Source organism: Chiloscyllium punctatum, chromosome 2, assembly GCF_047496795.1.
Source record: "Chiloscyllium punctatum isolate Juve2018m chromosome 2, sChiPun1.3, whole genome shotgun sequence".
NCBI classification, from domain to species: Eukaryota; Metazoa; Chordata; class Chondrichthyes; order Orectolobiformes; family Hemiscylliidae; genus Chiloscyllium; species Chiloscyllium punctatum.
In genome coordinates this window covers 56230742-56248175 of record NC_092740.1, presented here as the reverse complement: position 1 = coordinate 56248175, position 17434 = coordinate 56230742, and the positions used below count along the sequence as shown (strand labels likewise).

General features: G+C 39.8%; 1 protein-coding gene across 1 annotated transcript; it reads left to right on the top strand.

The window, feature by feature from the left end:
* The first annotated feature begins 1213 nt into the window (after window positions 1-1213).
* Window positions 1214-16877, top strand: mblac2 (metallo-beta-lactamase domain containing 2). The gene is made up of 2 exons (XM_072582859.1): window positions 1214-1699; window positions 10528-16877. Exons 1-2 carry the CDS (start codon window positions 1243-1245, stop codon window positions 10905-10907), a joined length of 837 nt encoding a protein of 278 aa, XP_072438960.1. The 5' UTR covers window positions 1214-1242; the 3' UTR covers window positions 10908-16877.
* Window positions 16878-17434: the final 557 nt, after the last annotated feature.

Sequence of the window (17434 nt, the reverse complement as noted above, 5' to 3'; positions counted from 1 at the left end):
AAGTGTGAGGTTGTCCTTTTTGGAAGAACAAATAAGAATGCGGAATACAGGGTTAATGGTAGGGTTCTTGGTCAGGTGGAGGAACAGAGGGATCTTGGGGTCTATGTACATAGATCTTTGAAGGTTGCCACTCAGGTGGATAGAGTTTGTAAGAAGGCCTATGGAGTATTATCGTTCATAAGCAGAGGGATTGAATTCAAGAGTCATGAAGTGATGTTGCAGCTGTACAGGACTTTGGTTAGGCCACATTTGGAGTACTGTGTGCAGTTCTGGTCGCCTCACTTTAGGAAAGATGTGGAAGAGAGGGTGCAGAGAAGATTTACCAGGATGTTGCCTGGAATGGAGAGTAGGTCGTACGAGGATAGGTTGAGAGTTCTCGGCCTTTTCTCGTTGGAACGGCGAAGGATGAGGGGTGACTTGATAGAGGTTTATAAGATGATCAGAGGAATAGATAGAGTAGACAGTCAGAAACTTTTTCCCCGGGTACAACAGAGTGTTACAAGGGGACATAAATTTAAGGTGAAGGGTGGAAGGTATAGGGGAGATGTCAGGGGTGGGTTCTTTACCCAGAGAGTGGTGGGGGCATGGAATGCGCTGCCCGTGGGAGTGGTAGAGTCAGATTTATTTAAGCGGCATTTGGATAGGTACATGGATGGGTGCTTAATCTAGGATAGAAGTTCGGCACAACATCGTGGGCCGAAGGGCCTGTTCTGTGCTGTATTGTTCTATGTTCTATGTTCTATATTGTCTAGCTAACACCAATTGTTACAGTTAACCTGAGAATGCAACTTTAAAAAAACGTTTGTGATTTACACATGAAAAAAGTGAAACTATCATGGTATTCGAACAGATGAAAGACTCAACAGACAATCTCAAGGCATTTTTCAATGTATAATTTCAGTTACAACACATTGTAAATTTTTGCTATAAATTCAGTGCCCTGCAATTGTGTCCTCCACAGCCACCTGATGAAGGAGCAGCACTCCGAAAGCTAGTGTGCTTTGAATTAAACCTGTTGGACTATAACCCGGTGCTGTGTGATTTTTAAATTTGTACACCCCAGTCCAACACATCTCCAAATCAATCCTGGTGTCCTCCTACCGTGGGACATGCGTTGCAAGGAGGGAAAGGGAGAGGAGAGCCCGCCTCCTCTCTGCGGTGATTGGCTGGTGTAGCGGACAGTGTGGATTGGTTGACGCTGCTGTCACTCTGGTGTTGGTGTTATTGTTGTTGTTGCTGAGGATGTTGTCGATGTCAACCCTGCTTCCGGACCCTTCCTACTTGGACTGGTTCTGTTGGGAGGAGGTGTCCAACGGATTATACTTGATCCGTGAGCGCTTTTTCGAGGCAGGGAAGCGGATCAATATTTGGCTGCTGCAGGGCTCCCAGCGGGACCTGGTGATAGACACAGGCCTGGGCCTGAGGAACCTGCCCAACTACCTGGTCTCCGTCGGCCTCATCGGCCACAAGCCAGTTCTCGCTGTGGTCACTAACATCCGCTTCGACCACTCGGGAGGCCTGCACCACTTCGGCAGGGTGGCAGTGCACAGAGCGGAGGCCAACGCCTTGATGCGGGGAGACAACTTCGAAACAGCGACCTGTCTGTATGACTGGGAGGTTAAAAGGCCCCCTCACCGGGGCTGGAGAGCCAAAAACTTTAAAGTACATTCTGTGGCACCTGACCGGATACTAGACGATGGTGTGTATTCATTAGTGATCCTGGTAACAGTGCAGGCCTTGCATTTATTGAGCAAGTTTAATACGAACGAATCAGGTTTCCTTGCCTTGCTGCTGCTCCGTGCAGAGAGTATTAAAAAATCCTGCCTTTCTCCTATAAAACCCTAATCTAGACCGGGAAGACGTTGGGTATTATCCTCAATTCTGAGTTGGGGGTTTCAGACCAGAGTCAAAAAGTATGGTGATGGGAAAGCACAGCTGGCTAGGCAGCATCCGAGCAACAGGAGAGTCTACATTTTGAGCATAAATTCTTCATTCCTGATGAACAGCTTATGCCCGAAACGTCGACTCTCCTGCTCCTCGGATGCTGCTTGGCTGACTGTGCTTTTCCAGCACCATACTTTTTGAATCTGATCTCTGGCGTCTGCTGTGCTCACTTTCTCCTGGTTTTCAGACCACAAATTACGTAGCCTCTACGGTGTTAGTGGAAAGATTTGTCTAGAATTATTGCTTTGTGACTGTGTTGGTTGACGCTGTTAGGAGTTGATCCAGATGTCTTTGATAATTAGCAATGCTAATTCTACCAGTGCTGACACATGAATGATGACTTGGGAATGTTATAGATGCAAGTGGAGTACTGTAAATGCTTTCATTATTTCAACCAACTACACACCATTTAACTTCTTTCTCTAGCTCTTATGTTAGCTGGTACCTATGGGGTTTCACTCTCAGATACAGCCTCTCACTTCTTTGACTGTTCCAGTGCCACTTCCTCAATTGGCTGGGTCTGTTTTACCTGGTTCCATTTCTACTTGTTTTGTTACAGGTAGAGTCACTTGCAATAATTTTAGTTTCCTAATTACCATTACCACATAAGTCTCAGTAGGCTGCATCCTATCTCTCATCCACACTTGTTTTATTTATTGGGTCAGCACATTGTTGGCAAGACTAGCACTTATTGCCCATTCCTACTTATAGAGTCATAGAGATGTACAGCACGGAAACAGTCCACGCCGACCAGATATCCCAATCCAATAAAGTCCCACCTGCCAGCACCCGGCCAATATCCCTCCAAACCCTTCCTATTCACATATCCATCCAAATGCCTTTTAAATGTTGCAATTGTACTAGGCTCCACCACTTCCTCTGGCAGCTCATTCCATACACATACCTGTACCTTTCCCTTCTCCCCCTAAACCTATGCTCTCTACTTCTGGACTCCCCCACCCCAGGGAAAAGACTGTGTCAAATATCCTATCCATGCCCCTCATGATTTTATAAACCTCTATAAGGTAACCCCTCAACCTCCGATGCTCCAGGGAAAACAGCCCCAGCCTGTTCAGCCTCTCCTTATAGTTCAAATCCTCCAACCCTGGCAACATCCTTGTAAACCTTTTCTGAACCCTTTCAAGTTTCACAACATCTTTCCAACAGGAAGGAGGCCAGAATTGCACATAGTATTCCAACAGTGGCCTAACCAATGTCCTGTACAGCCGCAACATGACTTCCCAACTCCTATACTCAATACTCTGATCAATAAAGGAAAGCTTACCAAATGCCTTCTTCACTATCCTAAGTTCCTGCGAGTGCACTTTCAAGGAGCTATGAACCATCACTCCAAGGTCTCTTTGTTCAGCAGCACTCCCTAAGTATATTACCATTAAGTGTATAAGTCCTGCTAAGATTTGCTTTCCCAAAATGCAGCACCTTGCATTTATCTAAATTAAACTCCACCTGCCACTTCTCAGCCCATTGGCTCATCTGATCAATCTTGAGAAAGTGAAGATGTGTTGCTATCTTGTAATGTTACCCTGCTACTTGGAAACAAGTTCCATCATTTTGACAAATGAAAGGAGTATAGATAGAGAATCCAAATCAGGATGGTGTGTGATTTCAAAAGAAACTCTCAAGTGGTGGAACCTCTTTAGTGTTGTTCGAGCCGCACTCTTCCATACAAGTGGAAAATACTGTATTACACTCTTGATCCATTTAATGTAGGTGGGGAGGTCGATAAGTGAGTCATGCAGTAGAATCCCCAGCCTATAACTGCTGTTGTAACTAGAATACATATGTGGCTGATGAATTAGTTTTAGGTGAATTTAAGTCCCAAAGATGTTGATGGTGGGGAATTTTTAAAAACCTATTTGATGGGTTGGGAGTATTGCTGGCAAGTTGAGCATTAGTTTCTCATCTTAATTGCTCTTGATCTAAATGGCTTGTTACATAAGACAGTTAAGAGTCAACAACATTGTTGTGGGTCTGGAATCTCACACACAACCAGGTAAGGCAAACCGATTTTATTCTGTTATATACAGTTGTGAAGCAAATGGATTTTTAGGGCATTTAGAAAACATAGAACATAGAAAAATACAGCGCAGTACAGGCCCTTCGGCCCTCGATGTTGCGCCGATCGAAGCCTACCTAACCTATACTAGCCCAATAACCTCCATATGCTTATCCAATGCCCACTTGAATGACCATAAAGAGGGAGAGTCCACCACTGATACTGGCAGGGCAGAACTCACAACCCACTGAGTAAAGAACCTACCCCTAACATCTGTCCAATACCAACCTCCCCTTAATTTAAAGCTGTGTCCCCTAGAAACAGCTGACTCCATACGCGGAAAAAGGTTCTCACTGTCAACCCTATCGAAACCCCTAATCATCTTGTACACCTCTATCAAATCTCCCCTAAACCTTCTTTTCTCCAATGAGAACAGCCCCAAGTGCCTCAGCCTTTCCTCATACGATCTTCCTACCATGCCAGGCAACATCCTGGTAAACCTCCTCTGCACCCGTTCCAGTGCCTCCACATCCTTCCTATAGTATGGCGACCAAAACTGTACACAATACTCCAGATAAGGCCGCACCAGAGTCTTATACAACTGCAACATGACCTCAGGACTCCGGAACTCAATTCCTCTACCAATAAAGCCCAGTCGCCATATGCCTTCTTCACAGCACTATTTACCTGGGTGGCAACTTTCAGAGATCTGTGTACATGGACACCAAGATCCCTCTGCTCATCCAGCCTACCATTAGCCCAGTAATCCATCTTCTTGTTACTCCTACCAAAGTGAATGACTTCACACTTAGCTACATTGAACTCCATTTGCCACCTTTCTGCCCAGCTCTGCAACTTATCTATATCCCGCTGTAACCTGCCACATCCTTCTTCGCTGTCCACCACTCCACCGACTTTCGTATCATCCGCAAACTTGCTCACCCAGCCTTCAAGCCCCTCCTCCAGGTCATTTATAAAAATGACAAACAGAAATGGTCCCAAAACAGATCCTTGTGGAACACCGCTAGTAACTGCACTCCAAGATGAACCTATACCATCAACTACTACCCTCTGTCTCCTTCCAGCCAGCCAATTCTAATCCAAACCTCTAATGCACCCTCAATGCCATACCTCCGTAATTTTTGCAGTAGCCTACCATGGGGTACCTTATCGAACGCCTTGCTAAAATCCATATACACCACATCTACTGCTTTACCCTCGTCCACTTCCTTGGTCACCTTCTCAAAGAACTAAATTTGGTGGCACAGTCACCATTACTGAGACTAGTTTCATACTCCAGATTTCTTAGGGGAATTTAAGTTCTACCAGCTGTCTTGGTGGAATTTAAATGTTCGAGCATTAGCATGGGCCTCAGGATTATTACTGCAATGATATTCCGAGTACATCACCACCTCTCAAAATAATAATGCTATTGTACATCAAATTCTCTATAGACCTTTGACAAGGTGCTGCCCAGGAGGCTGCTAAATAAAATGGTGTTCAGGGCAAGGTATTGGCATTAATAGAGGATTGGAGGACTGGCAGGAGGCAGAAATTAGGGATAAGGTCAGAAGTCAGAAGACACCAAGTTATAGTCCAACAGGTTTATTTGAAATCATAAGCTTTTGCAGCACTGCTACTTTGCGAGGCTCCTTTTTCAGGATGGCAGCTGGTGACCTGTGGAGTTCTACAGGGTTCAGTATTCACGTTGATTCGCCATGATTCACGTTGTATGTTAACGACCTAGACGATTGAACTGAGGACATTGTTGCTAAGTTTGCAGATGCCACAAAATAGATAGAGGGACACAGTAGTGTTGAAGAAGCGGGAAGGTTATAGAAGGACTTGGACTGGCTTGGAGGATGGACAAATAAGTGGGAAATGGACTACAATTATAGGAAGAAGAATTGAGGTGTAGACTATTTTCTAAATGGGGAAATGCTTTGGAAATCTGAAGCACAAAGGAACTTGAGATTAACATGCAGATTCAGTTGTCAGTTTGGAAGGCAATTACAATGTTAGCATTCCTTTCAAGAGAGCTAGAATACAAGGGTAGAGATGTACTGCTAAGGCTGTATAAAACTCTTGGCAGACTGCATTTAGAACATTGTGATTGATTTTGGGCCCCATGTCTAAGGAAAAGTGTGCTGGTATTAGAGGAGTTCCAGAGGAGGTTCACAAGAATGACGTGTGGAATGATGGGCTTGTCACTTGAGGAGTAGTTGAGAACTCTAGGTCTGTGCTCAATGGAGTTTTGAAGAGTGAGGGGCGATCTCATTGAAACTTACATAATATTGAGAGTCCTGGATAGAGTGGATGTGGAGGCTGCAGAGGGTTATGGAGACCAAGTCATTGAATGTATTTAAGACTGAAATTGATATGTTCTTGATTAGTAAGGAAATCAAGTGTAATGGGGAGAAGGCAAGAGAATGGGGTTGAGAAACACATCAACTATGATGGAATGGGCACAATGGCCTAATTCTGCTCCTCTATCTTATGGTCATACAGAGATGGCCATTGCCTGATAACTCTGCTTTCTCTCCATAGATGCAGCCAGATTGCTGAGTTTTTCCAGCGATTTCTGTTTTTGTTTCTGACTATCATGACTGGGTTGAGAAACACATGATTCTCCTGCTATCTCTCCATAATCTTTGATCCCTTACTAATCAAGAACCTATTTACGTTTACTCTGAGTGTATGCACCCCGGTCCTAGACTCTCCCATGAGGGGAAATATTCTCTCAATATTTTTTTATCACATCAAACTGCATTAAAAATCCTCTGTTTCAATGAGATCATCTCTCATTCTCCTAATCGCCAGTGAGTAGCATTCCATCCTATTTAGCCTTTGCTTTTAAGACATTCCCTTTAAATCAGTTATCATCCTAGAGAACCTTCTCCGAACTGCCTCCAATGAAATGATCTCTTTCTTAAATAAGGGAATGAAATCTTCTCACAGTCCTCCAGATGTGGTCTCACTAACACCTTGTACAGTTGCAGCAAAACTTAAGGGCCAACATTCTATTAGCCTTCCTGATTACCTGTGTACAAGCTTTCTGTGTTTCGTGCACAAGTACCCCCAAGTCCCTTTGTGTTGCAGCTTTCCGCAGTTTTTCTATATCTAAATAATATTCTAATCTTTTGTTCTCCCCTCCAAAATGAACAACTTTGTATTTTCCCACAGTATACATTTTGCCCATATACTGAAGCTATCAGTATCTCTGGTGGACAGTTCACCTCCATCTCTGATTGTCACTGACGTCACAAAGTTGCTGAGGTTCCTTAATGCCGTACTCAGTCAAGATGCTGTCTTGATTCACGGCAGTAACACTCACATTATCTCTTGAATTGAGCTTTTTTTTAACCCATGTTTGTACTAAGGTTGACAGAATCTGAAACTGATTGGTCCTGGCATATTGCAAGCTGAGCACTGGATAGCAGGTTGATGCTATTAATTGATAGTGTTATTGTTGCTATCTTCCACTACAGTAGCCTGATGGGGCTGAAGTTTCCCAGTACGTGCCAGTATCCTAGCTATACTGGAACAGCTTGATGAAGGATACAGCTTTTTGTGAGTACAAGTTTGATGTTTTGGTATGTCAGGGTCTTTAGTCTTTGTCGCATCCAGTGCCTTCAGCCTTTTTGATATCAAGCAGAATGAGCTGAAATGGTTGAAGACTGATCTATATAATGGTATGATACGATACTCCTCAAGAGGTGGATAGGTTGACATCCACTCAGCATTTCTGGCTGAAGATAGTTGTAAATGTTCAGCCTTGTGTTTTCCATTACCATGCTGGGCAGCCCCATCATCCTCTAGTTCACTGTTCAATTGTCTACCACAATTCATCAGTGGATGTGTTAGACTGCAAAGCTTAGATCTAATTTGCTGATTGTGAATGCTGCTTAGCAATGTTTGATGTGTACGGTTTCTGTTCAGTATATAAACAAACGTGTACTCGTTGTCTGGTGCTACTTCTTGCATGCTCTACTACACTCATTACACTAGTGTTGGTTCCCTGCCTTAATGATAAAGGTTGTGAGAAAAATGCCAGGAAATGTGGTTACAGATTTTGATTGAACACAACTCTACTGCAGGTGATGGCCCTCGGAGATGTCCAGTTTTGAGTTACTGGTTGTTTTCCAAAGTCTACCCATTTAAAATTTGGTAATGCAGAGAATGTGTCCTGTCCTTTGTTTACAGACTTGAGTTCATTTCCAAGGGGATTGTAAGGTGGCAATTCCAACCAGTACTGCTTTGGATAAATACACTGACAAAAGGTAGATTGGTACAGACAAGAGGTGCTGGTATTGGACTGGGATGAACAAAGTTGGAAATCACACAACATCAGGTTATACTCCAAGATCAAAGTGTCATATAATTGAAATACATCGCATCAATTTGATGACACTTTGACTTTTTACTATTAATTGTGTCCTATGATCCTGCCCCACTAGGTACCTGAAAAGCTTGTACTTCAAAATAAACCTGTTGGCATATAACCTGGTGTTGTGTGATTTCTAACTTAATAAAATATTGGTCAATGATATTCTCTCTTAAGTACATTTCAGATACGCTGCTGCCCCCCCCACCCCCCACCCCCCACCTTTCCTTCTTCATCTACTCCCAATTAATATTTTGTTAAAGTCCCCAGATGCATCACTATTTAGTCCTTGCACTTATGTAATTTCTAAACAGACTTGTATCTCTACCTAAGTATCTCAATATTTGGAGATGTATAGATTATCCTCAGTAACATAATCAGAGCCTTTTTAGCTTCTTTACTCAAACCAGGTAGATTGCTCGTGGTCCCCCCCCCCCCGAAAGGGGCATAAATGATAATGACAGATTTGCTGTTTGTGTCAAGTAATTTTAGTGTGAAAGAATCATGAGAGGTAATGTGATATAAATAGTGTACTTTTACAATGGATATAAGAACAATGAGGTCTGAGTTGATGTACATGTGTATTTGAAGTTAACAGGATAAATTGAGAAGACTGGCTATCTATAACATTGGAGCAGGAGTAAGTTACAGGAATAGTATTTGGCCCAAGATGTTGTGCTGAACATGACACAAATGTCATGACCTGAAAGAAGGTGCAGAGGAGACTTAATAGAATGGTTCTGAGTTCATGGAAGTTTGGATAGGTGGGAAAGCTACAGAAGTTAAGTTGGCCTCCTTGGAGAAAAGACAGTTTAGGAGAGGTTTAATGAATATACCAAAAAATCATAAATTGTTTCATGGAGTAACTGATACTATTGGCAGAAGGATCGATAACCAGAAGACAACAAATATATTTGAAAACAAAATTTACAGATGAGCTGAGAATTTATTTTATGAAGTGAGTTGTTATCAACATGCAATTGTTGATAGCATCCTTGCTATAGGAAGGATGTTGCAAAAAAATGAAAGTGTTCAGAAAAGACTTACAAGGATGCTGCCAGGGTTGTGGGATTTGAGGTATTGGGAGAGGCTGAATAGCTTGGGGCTGTTTTCCCTGGAATGTCAGAGGTGGAGGTTAATGGAGGTTGATAAAATCATAAGGGGCATGGATAGGGTAAATAGACAAGGTCTTTTCCCCAGAGTGGGGAGTCTAAAACTAGAGGGCATAGGTTTAAGGTGAGAAGGGAAAGATTTAAAAAGGACATTTTGACCCAGACAGTGATGTGTGAATGGAATGAACTACCACAAGAAGTGGTAGAGGCTGATACAATCACAACATTTAAAAGGCATCTGAATAAAAACCGAAAAAACTGCAGATGCTGTAAATAGTGTTTGAGGAAGGGTCACCAGATTTGAAACATTAATTCTAATTGTTCTTCAGAGATGCTCCCAGATTTGCTGAACTTTTCCAGCAATGTTTGTTTTTGTTTAAAAGGCATCTGCATGGGTATGTAAATAGGAAGGGTTTAGAGGGGTATGGGCCAAATGCTAGCAAATGGGACTAGATCAGTTTAGGATATCTGATCGGCATGGACGAGTTGGACCGAAGGGTTTGTTTCCATGCTGAACATCTCTATGACTATTTCAAATGAACAATCTGAAAGGATAATTAAAAACAAATTCAGTTAGAAATATCAAAAAGGATTGTATGGATATTTTAAGATGAAAATAAATACTTTCCTACAGGGAAAGATCAGGGAAGTGGGATGAATTGAATAGCACTTCCACAAACTACGTAGACACAATGTGTCAAAGCTCTTTTACTATGATTCTATGATTAAAAATAGTGTAATAGGTTAATTTAGGTGATGGCAAATTGGCAACCTGCTAATTATTTAGGACTGTTACCACCTAATGTAAAATTGGCTGACTATTCATTACAATGCATTTTACAGTAATGCATTTTGATAAAATGTATAACAAGAGTGAACCAAACTGTTTTCAATTGTGATAACAAATTGCAAATCATTGAGTAAATTCAGAAAAATACAAACATCTTTATTAATGGAGATTTCAACTATCCTTGCTATGTTAACATGAGTTCAAATATTTACATTAAATCTTAAATGTAATTAGCAAGGATTCCAAGAGAGATTTGAGACTTTTATGCTTTTCATGTCAGGTGACATTATTAATCTTGGAAACCGTCAGCTCACTGTTCTACACATGCCTGGTCACTCCAGAGGTAGCATCTGCCTTCATGACCAGGAGAACCGCATTCTTTTTAGTGGAGATGTAGTATACAATGGAACTCTGATTGACTGGCTCCCTTCCAGCGATGTCAGTGACTACGTTCAAAGTTGCAAACGTCTAATGACTCTAGTGGACAAGAACCTTGTGATAAAAGTGCTGCCAGGTCATTTTGACACCTTTGATGCTGAAAGACTTTACAATCTGGCCTCAAACTATGTTGCTAACGCTGGTGTGTGCCATAAAATGATGTCATCTGTTGCAAGATACATTGCAAGTATAACGCTTTGGTGGAAGAATTATGGCAGATGAGTGGAACAATAAGACAGGTAGTTCAAATGTTATAAGTGTTTAAGCTTACAGGTTTCTTTTAAATAAGATTGCAAGAGGAAGGAATGTATTTATAAATCAAATAATGCTCTGTTCTTGGGTAGTTTTCAATTAACACTTACCGTTGGAGGACAGTGTTTCTGAAACCACCTGTGCAAACGTAGGAGTAATTTGATGAAACAAAAATTCGACACAATAATTTAGTAATGTAAATTTTGATTATATTGTTATGAAAGTATAAAAATAAAAGCTTATTTAACAAAACTTTCTTTGTAAAATTCATATAGTAGGTCAATTTTACATTTTATGAAAGACAGCCCTGAAAATTAGTCAGACAAAAATTGAAACTTTTTTTCATTCCATCTGTGAATTAAAAAAAAATCTGGGCTGTTTGTTTTTAATAGCTTGATGACATTTAGTTCGACTCAACTGTTTTTTGCCTGGTAAATGGAAATAATTATAAAAATGCTTGCTTAAATTGTATTCACTATTTTTACACCCACCATGGGTCATATCAAATAAACTGTTTTCAAGAAGGGAAGGAAACACTTCCTTGGTTTTATATCAGTGTTAAGAATGAGGCGAAGACAATTCTTAACCAATTTATGATAATGGAGTAGGACAGTTGTGGTTCTAGTCTTCCCGGTGAGCAGCATACTAAGAATAACTTTTCTAAGATGAGCAGCAACTGTGAATGGCATGATACAGCCGGCTTTGTATGCAGGTAGGCCCCTTCCAACAATAGTATTTGGGTAAATTATTCATTACTAATTTTTCTGCATGAAATAAACTATATTCTGCCAGTGAAACCTATTTGCTTAGTCTATTAATTTGTTATTTGCTGAGTAAGTTGCCTCTATCAGTTCTAAACTTTTCCACATTTTATACGCTTTGTTACTGAGTTCTCATCTTTAAAATACTTAGGCTTATATGATATGATAAGATTGCCTTATCTTAACCCTGCCTTTGACAAGTGAAATTTCTATCTTTTGACTAACCCAGTTTCATAACAGGGTTGATGGACTTTGTGGATTTGTAGTTGGGTAAGCTGTGTTTGCTGAATGTTTCAAACTAGTTTTTGCTGCAACCCCTAATTGTAGCATTTATCCTATAATATTTGAAAAAAAAAATTGGTTGTTTTCACGAGGTATGCTTTGCTCACAGAACAATTGCAGCCTGCACCTTATATTGATCTGTATAACAAGGTCCTATAGTCATTTTTGAAATGAAATGTAAAAACGTCTTTCATAATGCAAACGCATCGCTGCATTGTAGATTCAAGGCTGCAATTTATAATTTTTAATGTGATGCTATTTCTGCAGACTGTCTGGGAAGAGCCCTGTGGATGTGTGTTTACATATGCATGGAGCTGTGCTTTTGGCAAGTAAATTTGACGTAAATTAAACATGGGCAGAATGTTTGCACACTCAAACACTTAAATTTACAGTAGGGAGTGTCAAGGGAAAATGGATCATCCATGCATGAGCTAAGGTTTAATTGAGGAAAAACTGTAGTCATACTCCCTGTAATGTCTAATAAAATACTATAATATTATGTACTGTAATTCAGCTTAGCCATTACTCTAATTTTATGGTCCAAGAGAAGCAAAGTTTCGCTGCAACTTTGTTTTGCAAATATCTTGTATATGTGTTAACCTCGATTATACTGGATAAGGCATTTCAATTGTTTTTCTCCATTGTGAAACACTTTACAGTAGTATTTTTGTGCTTCTTTACCAGTTGTACATTCTTAGTGTTAAACTTAATTTGCTATATATTTTCCTTTTTGATTACCAGTCTATATTTTGCTGTGCAGTTTTTCCCATTCATCTTGGATTTCTTTGGTTTGTAAAGTTTGGCATGATGCTAAATAAAAATAAATCTTAGGGATCTTTGGAATATCTCAATTTTGAGGTAGTGGAAAAAATTAATTGATTGATTTTGACATTAGATGCAAAAAAAACCCACAAATGAAATACTTATATTTTCCCTCTTGATTTTTTCAATTTTTATATTTCCAATAAATGATACAATTAGATCAAATATATTATGAGTATTTTTTTCTGAAAGTTATGTGTCTCTTGTTGTATTTTAAAATGTGCATCTAGCTTTTTAGAATTTAATTGTTATTCAAGCTGGAATAAATGGAACACAATTTGAAAATCACAGGATCCAATTCCCAATTATGGGATAATTATACTTCACCTCCATATTTGCTCATGAGTAACATCAGGATAAAAGCTGCAACCAAAAGATCAGCAGAAAAGTACTCTGGACGTGAGTGCTGCATCAGTATTCCTTGTAGGGATAAAAAGATATCAGGTTTCTCAAATTTAAAAAAAAACTTTTTCTCTTGGATAAATTGATTCTAATAGTCATTTTTAATACAATAGTTCAGCTTTTTAAAATTCACTCACAGGATGTGGGCATTGCTTGCTAGACCAAAATTTATTGACCCAACATTTATAGTAGTTTTTTAAAAAATACTGATAGCAGTTTCTAAGTTCATTTAATCTTTTCCTGCTCATTCTAAAAAAGTGGCAGTTTCTACATTTATTTGTATTCAATGTGGATCTAACAAAATAAATGTGTTCCCATCTAGTAAATGTCTTTATCCATTGCACACACCTTGCCAATCCCACCCAGCTAATCCAAATAGTACTATTGGTGTCTACTTAAGTAATGGTTGGCAACCAAATGCTGAAAAACATAGTTATGATTAGAATATATTTGTGAAAAGAATGGAGGTGGGGGGGGGGCAAGGGGAGATATTCCTGCTTTGGTGTAGTGGATGTAGAGTCTGTGCTGTTATATGTTGAGCCACGTGAACCAGGAGAGTGCTTGGTTAAACATGCAAACTTTCACGGTCAGATAAATCCATCATTCTGTCCACTTTCTGCTGCTTTGGAAATTAAGATAGTTGTGTATATGGTCTCGCAGAGATATAAGTTACTTGCTATATCAACTGATTAGAACAAGTTATCAATAACTCCTTTGAAGTAATAAAAGATATATTATGAATGTCACAAATCTAAAATAAAAGCAATGTGCTGGAAACATTCAGCAGATCATGGCATCATATTTGGAGAAAGAAGCAGTTACATTTTGTGTTGAGACTCTTCCTCAAAGAGTCATGTTCATCTTGAAATGGTAACTGTTTTTCTCTCCACTGGTGCTGCCAGACCAGAGTATGTCCAACATTTTCTGTTTGTACTCTTAAGTAATATTTTCTTCCATTTGTTTAAATCTACTCTTGCTCAACTTGTACTGGTTTCTGGAGAGACTTAGCCGATCTGGCGGCATCTGTGGAGAGAAAGCAGGGTTTTGGATCCAGTGTCCTTCTTACTGCCAGACCTCCTGAGATTCTCCAGCAATTTCTGTTGTTGTTTCCAGCACCCACAGTTCTTTGTCTTTTTTTGTACTGATGCCTACTTGGTTTGCTATTCTGTATCAAATTAAACATCCCTGTCTTATACTGCTTTTGAAACCTCAACTTCCAATAAATTTTGTTGGGAAATGGTGAAAAGAAAAAAACAAAGTGCATTTGTACAACTTTACAAGAAAGCACTGGCATAAAGGTTAGTTAAAATGCATAAAAGCAAATTACTGTGGATGCTGGAATCTGAAACCAAAAGAGAAAATGCTGGAAAATCTCAGCAGGTCTGACAGCATCTGTTAACGAGAGAAAAGAGCTGATGTTTTGAGTCTAACTGACCCTTTGTCAAAGCTGTTAGTTAAAATGCATATGGTTTAGGCTTCAAAATTTCCCCAAAACAGAAAACAAACTGTTTATTGAATTATCTCAGTAATAGCTAAATAATTCACACACAGAAGTTTCTTGGTGCTTTGTAGTAGTCGTCTGGCATTGGTCTCCTCTCTGGATTGGAGCACAAAGAGAAAAATGGGAACAAAACACAGACTTTTAAATATCAAGTTGATGGGAAAAGTTTTTGGAAGGTTTGAAAGGTCAAGATTGCAGGAATATAGCAATAATCTTTATGCCAAATTTTCTTTATATACAGCAGATATAAAGTGTTATTTCATATTATTATTTGAAGTTAAATTGTATTGATGAGACACTCGGTTCAGTAATAACTGTGGCCCTGAATATTTGTTTGTTGTGAAATAATGCAGTTTACATATTTGTTTCTGACCTCCTCTTGGTTTGCAGTGGTAGACTTCAGTAAGGTGTTCGGCAAGGTACCTCATGGTAGACTTGTTAGTAAGATTGAATCACATGAAATAGAAGGAGAACGAGCCATTTGAGTACAGAACTGGCTTGAAGGTAGTAGACAGTGGGTGGTGTGGAGAGTTGCTTTTTAGACTGGCAGCCTGTGACCAACAGTGTGACACGAGGATTGGTGCTGGGTCCACTGCTTTTTGTCATTTATATGAACATAGGAGGTACAGTTAGTGAGTTTGCAGATGACACCAAAGTTGGAGGTGTAGTGGACATCGAAGAATGTTACCTCAGAGTTCAAGGGGAGTCCAAAACTAGACGGCCATAGGTTTAAGGTGAGAGTGGAAGGATTTAAAAGGGACCTCGGGAGCAACATTTTACACAGATGGTGGTGTGTGTCTGTAATGAGCTGCCAGAGGAAGTGGTGGAGGCTGGTACAAATACAACTTTTAAAAGGCATCTGGATAGGCATATAGATAGGAAAGGTTTACAGGGATATGGGCCAAATGCTGTCAAATGGGACTAGATTAATTTAAGATATCTGGTCGGCATGGATGAGTTGGACTGAAGGGTCAGTTTCCATGCTGTAGATCTGTATGACTCTTTGAATCCAAGTTACCTTCATAGGTGTAAGATTGGAGCAATTTTAGTAGTGTGATTTTAAGAGAATATTTAAAGATCCTAAACTCTTTAAAGTCTGACTGATCCAAGCCTTGTTGATTTGACTCCCTTCAAATATCCCCTCATTCACTCTCCAGTGACAAGTCCAAATCTTACTCTGTTCTCATGTTTTATTACCTAGTTTCTTCATCCCAACAAGCTTTCTCTAGGCTCTCCACAATTTAGTCCCTATTATTCTAATGAGAGCTCCAGAAGTGTGCACAACATGCCAAGTAAAGCACTGTACAGTATAAGGATGACATCTTTCGACTACTTTTTTAATCGAAATACAATATTCGACTAACTGACATCATTCTGTATCAGCTGAAATGTGCAAAAGAACAACCTTTTTTTTAATCTCCCTGTAATCTTCAACCCCACGTCACCCATTGGTTTTCCTCCTCCTGGAGAAAGCCACATTACTGCAGACCTTTCATAAAGTCCAGTAGAGAAGAGGTGAAAATGAGGGGACAAAAGAACGAGAAATAATAGCAGCACCCAGACATTGACACAATGATTTATCTGCTATGACCTAAAGACTCCTTTCCTGATTTGTCTGTCAGTATCTTTTAACTCCTTAATGCATATTTCATTGCATAAATTTGAATTTATATATCTTAGGCAGCAGCTGCCAGTTGTTCACCTACTTTGACAACCACCACATGCCCCCAAAGTTTTCCGATTGACTGTTATTTAGCCACTGCTGATACTGAGCTGGTTTCAGTCAAGATGCCAGTGCCATCAGATGATAATGAAAAAAAATACAAGACCATAAGTTCCAGGTACTGACAGTGGCCATTCAATCCATTGAGTCTGCTCTGCTGATCTGGTGTTTTCCAACTCCACTCTCCTGCCTTTTCCCCAAAATGATTGATTCCCTTTTTGAGTATTTTCCTTATTGTGGTCCAGAGACATTTTATAAGCTGCAAATGTGTTAAGTAGATGAGTTGAGGTTGGAAATGTTGATTTCCAATAATGCCTGACTTTAACCTACTGCTAAGTGTAACTGTTGTATTTCAACTTCTAAAATGTGTTTTGTTCTATATTTTTTTCCGACTTCTTTTGATTGTATTCTGAACAATTGTATTCTTGAATTTAAAATAAAGTACTGGTGACGAGCCCCAGACTAACTGACATCATTCTGTATCAGCTGAAATGTGCAAAAGAACAACCTTTTTTTTAATCTCCCTGTAATCTTCAACCCCACGTCACCCATTGGTTTTCCTCCTCCTGGAGAAAGCCACATTACTGCAGACCTTTCATAAAGTCCAGTAGAGAAGAGGTGAAAATGAGGGGACAAAAGAACGAGAAATAATAGCAGGAAGGACTTAATGAGTAGATAGGATCAGGAATGTACGGCTGATGGCGTTGAATACAGATAAAACGATTCAATGAATGGTCAAAAGTTTTTTTTTTGAGAAGAACAATGATGGCAGAACTTCAGGACAGAAGGTAGTATCTGGTGAGATAAATGTTAACATTAAATAATGTAGAGATCCATAGGGAGATTTGGTGGTCAGCAGTTTAATGGGAAAAAGATTTTCAAGGGTCACAAACTGGGTGTTATGGACAAGATGAACCAGGAAAGAGGATATCGGGGCAAATAGAGAAATATGCCAGTTTGGGATCAGTTCAAAGAGAGCTGTAAAGAGGTTTAACCCAGTGAGTCA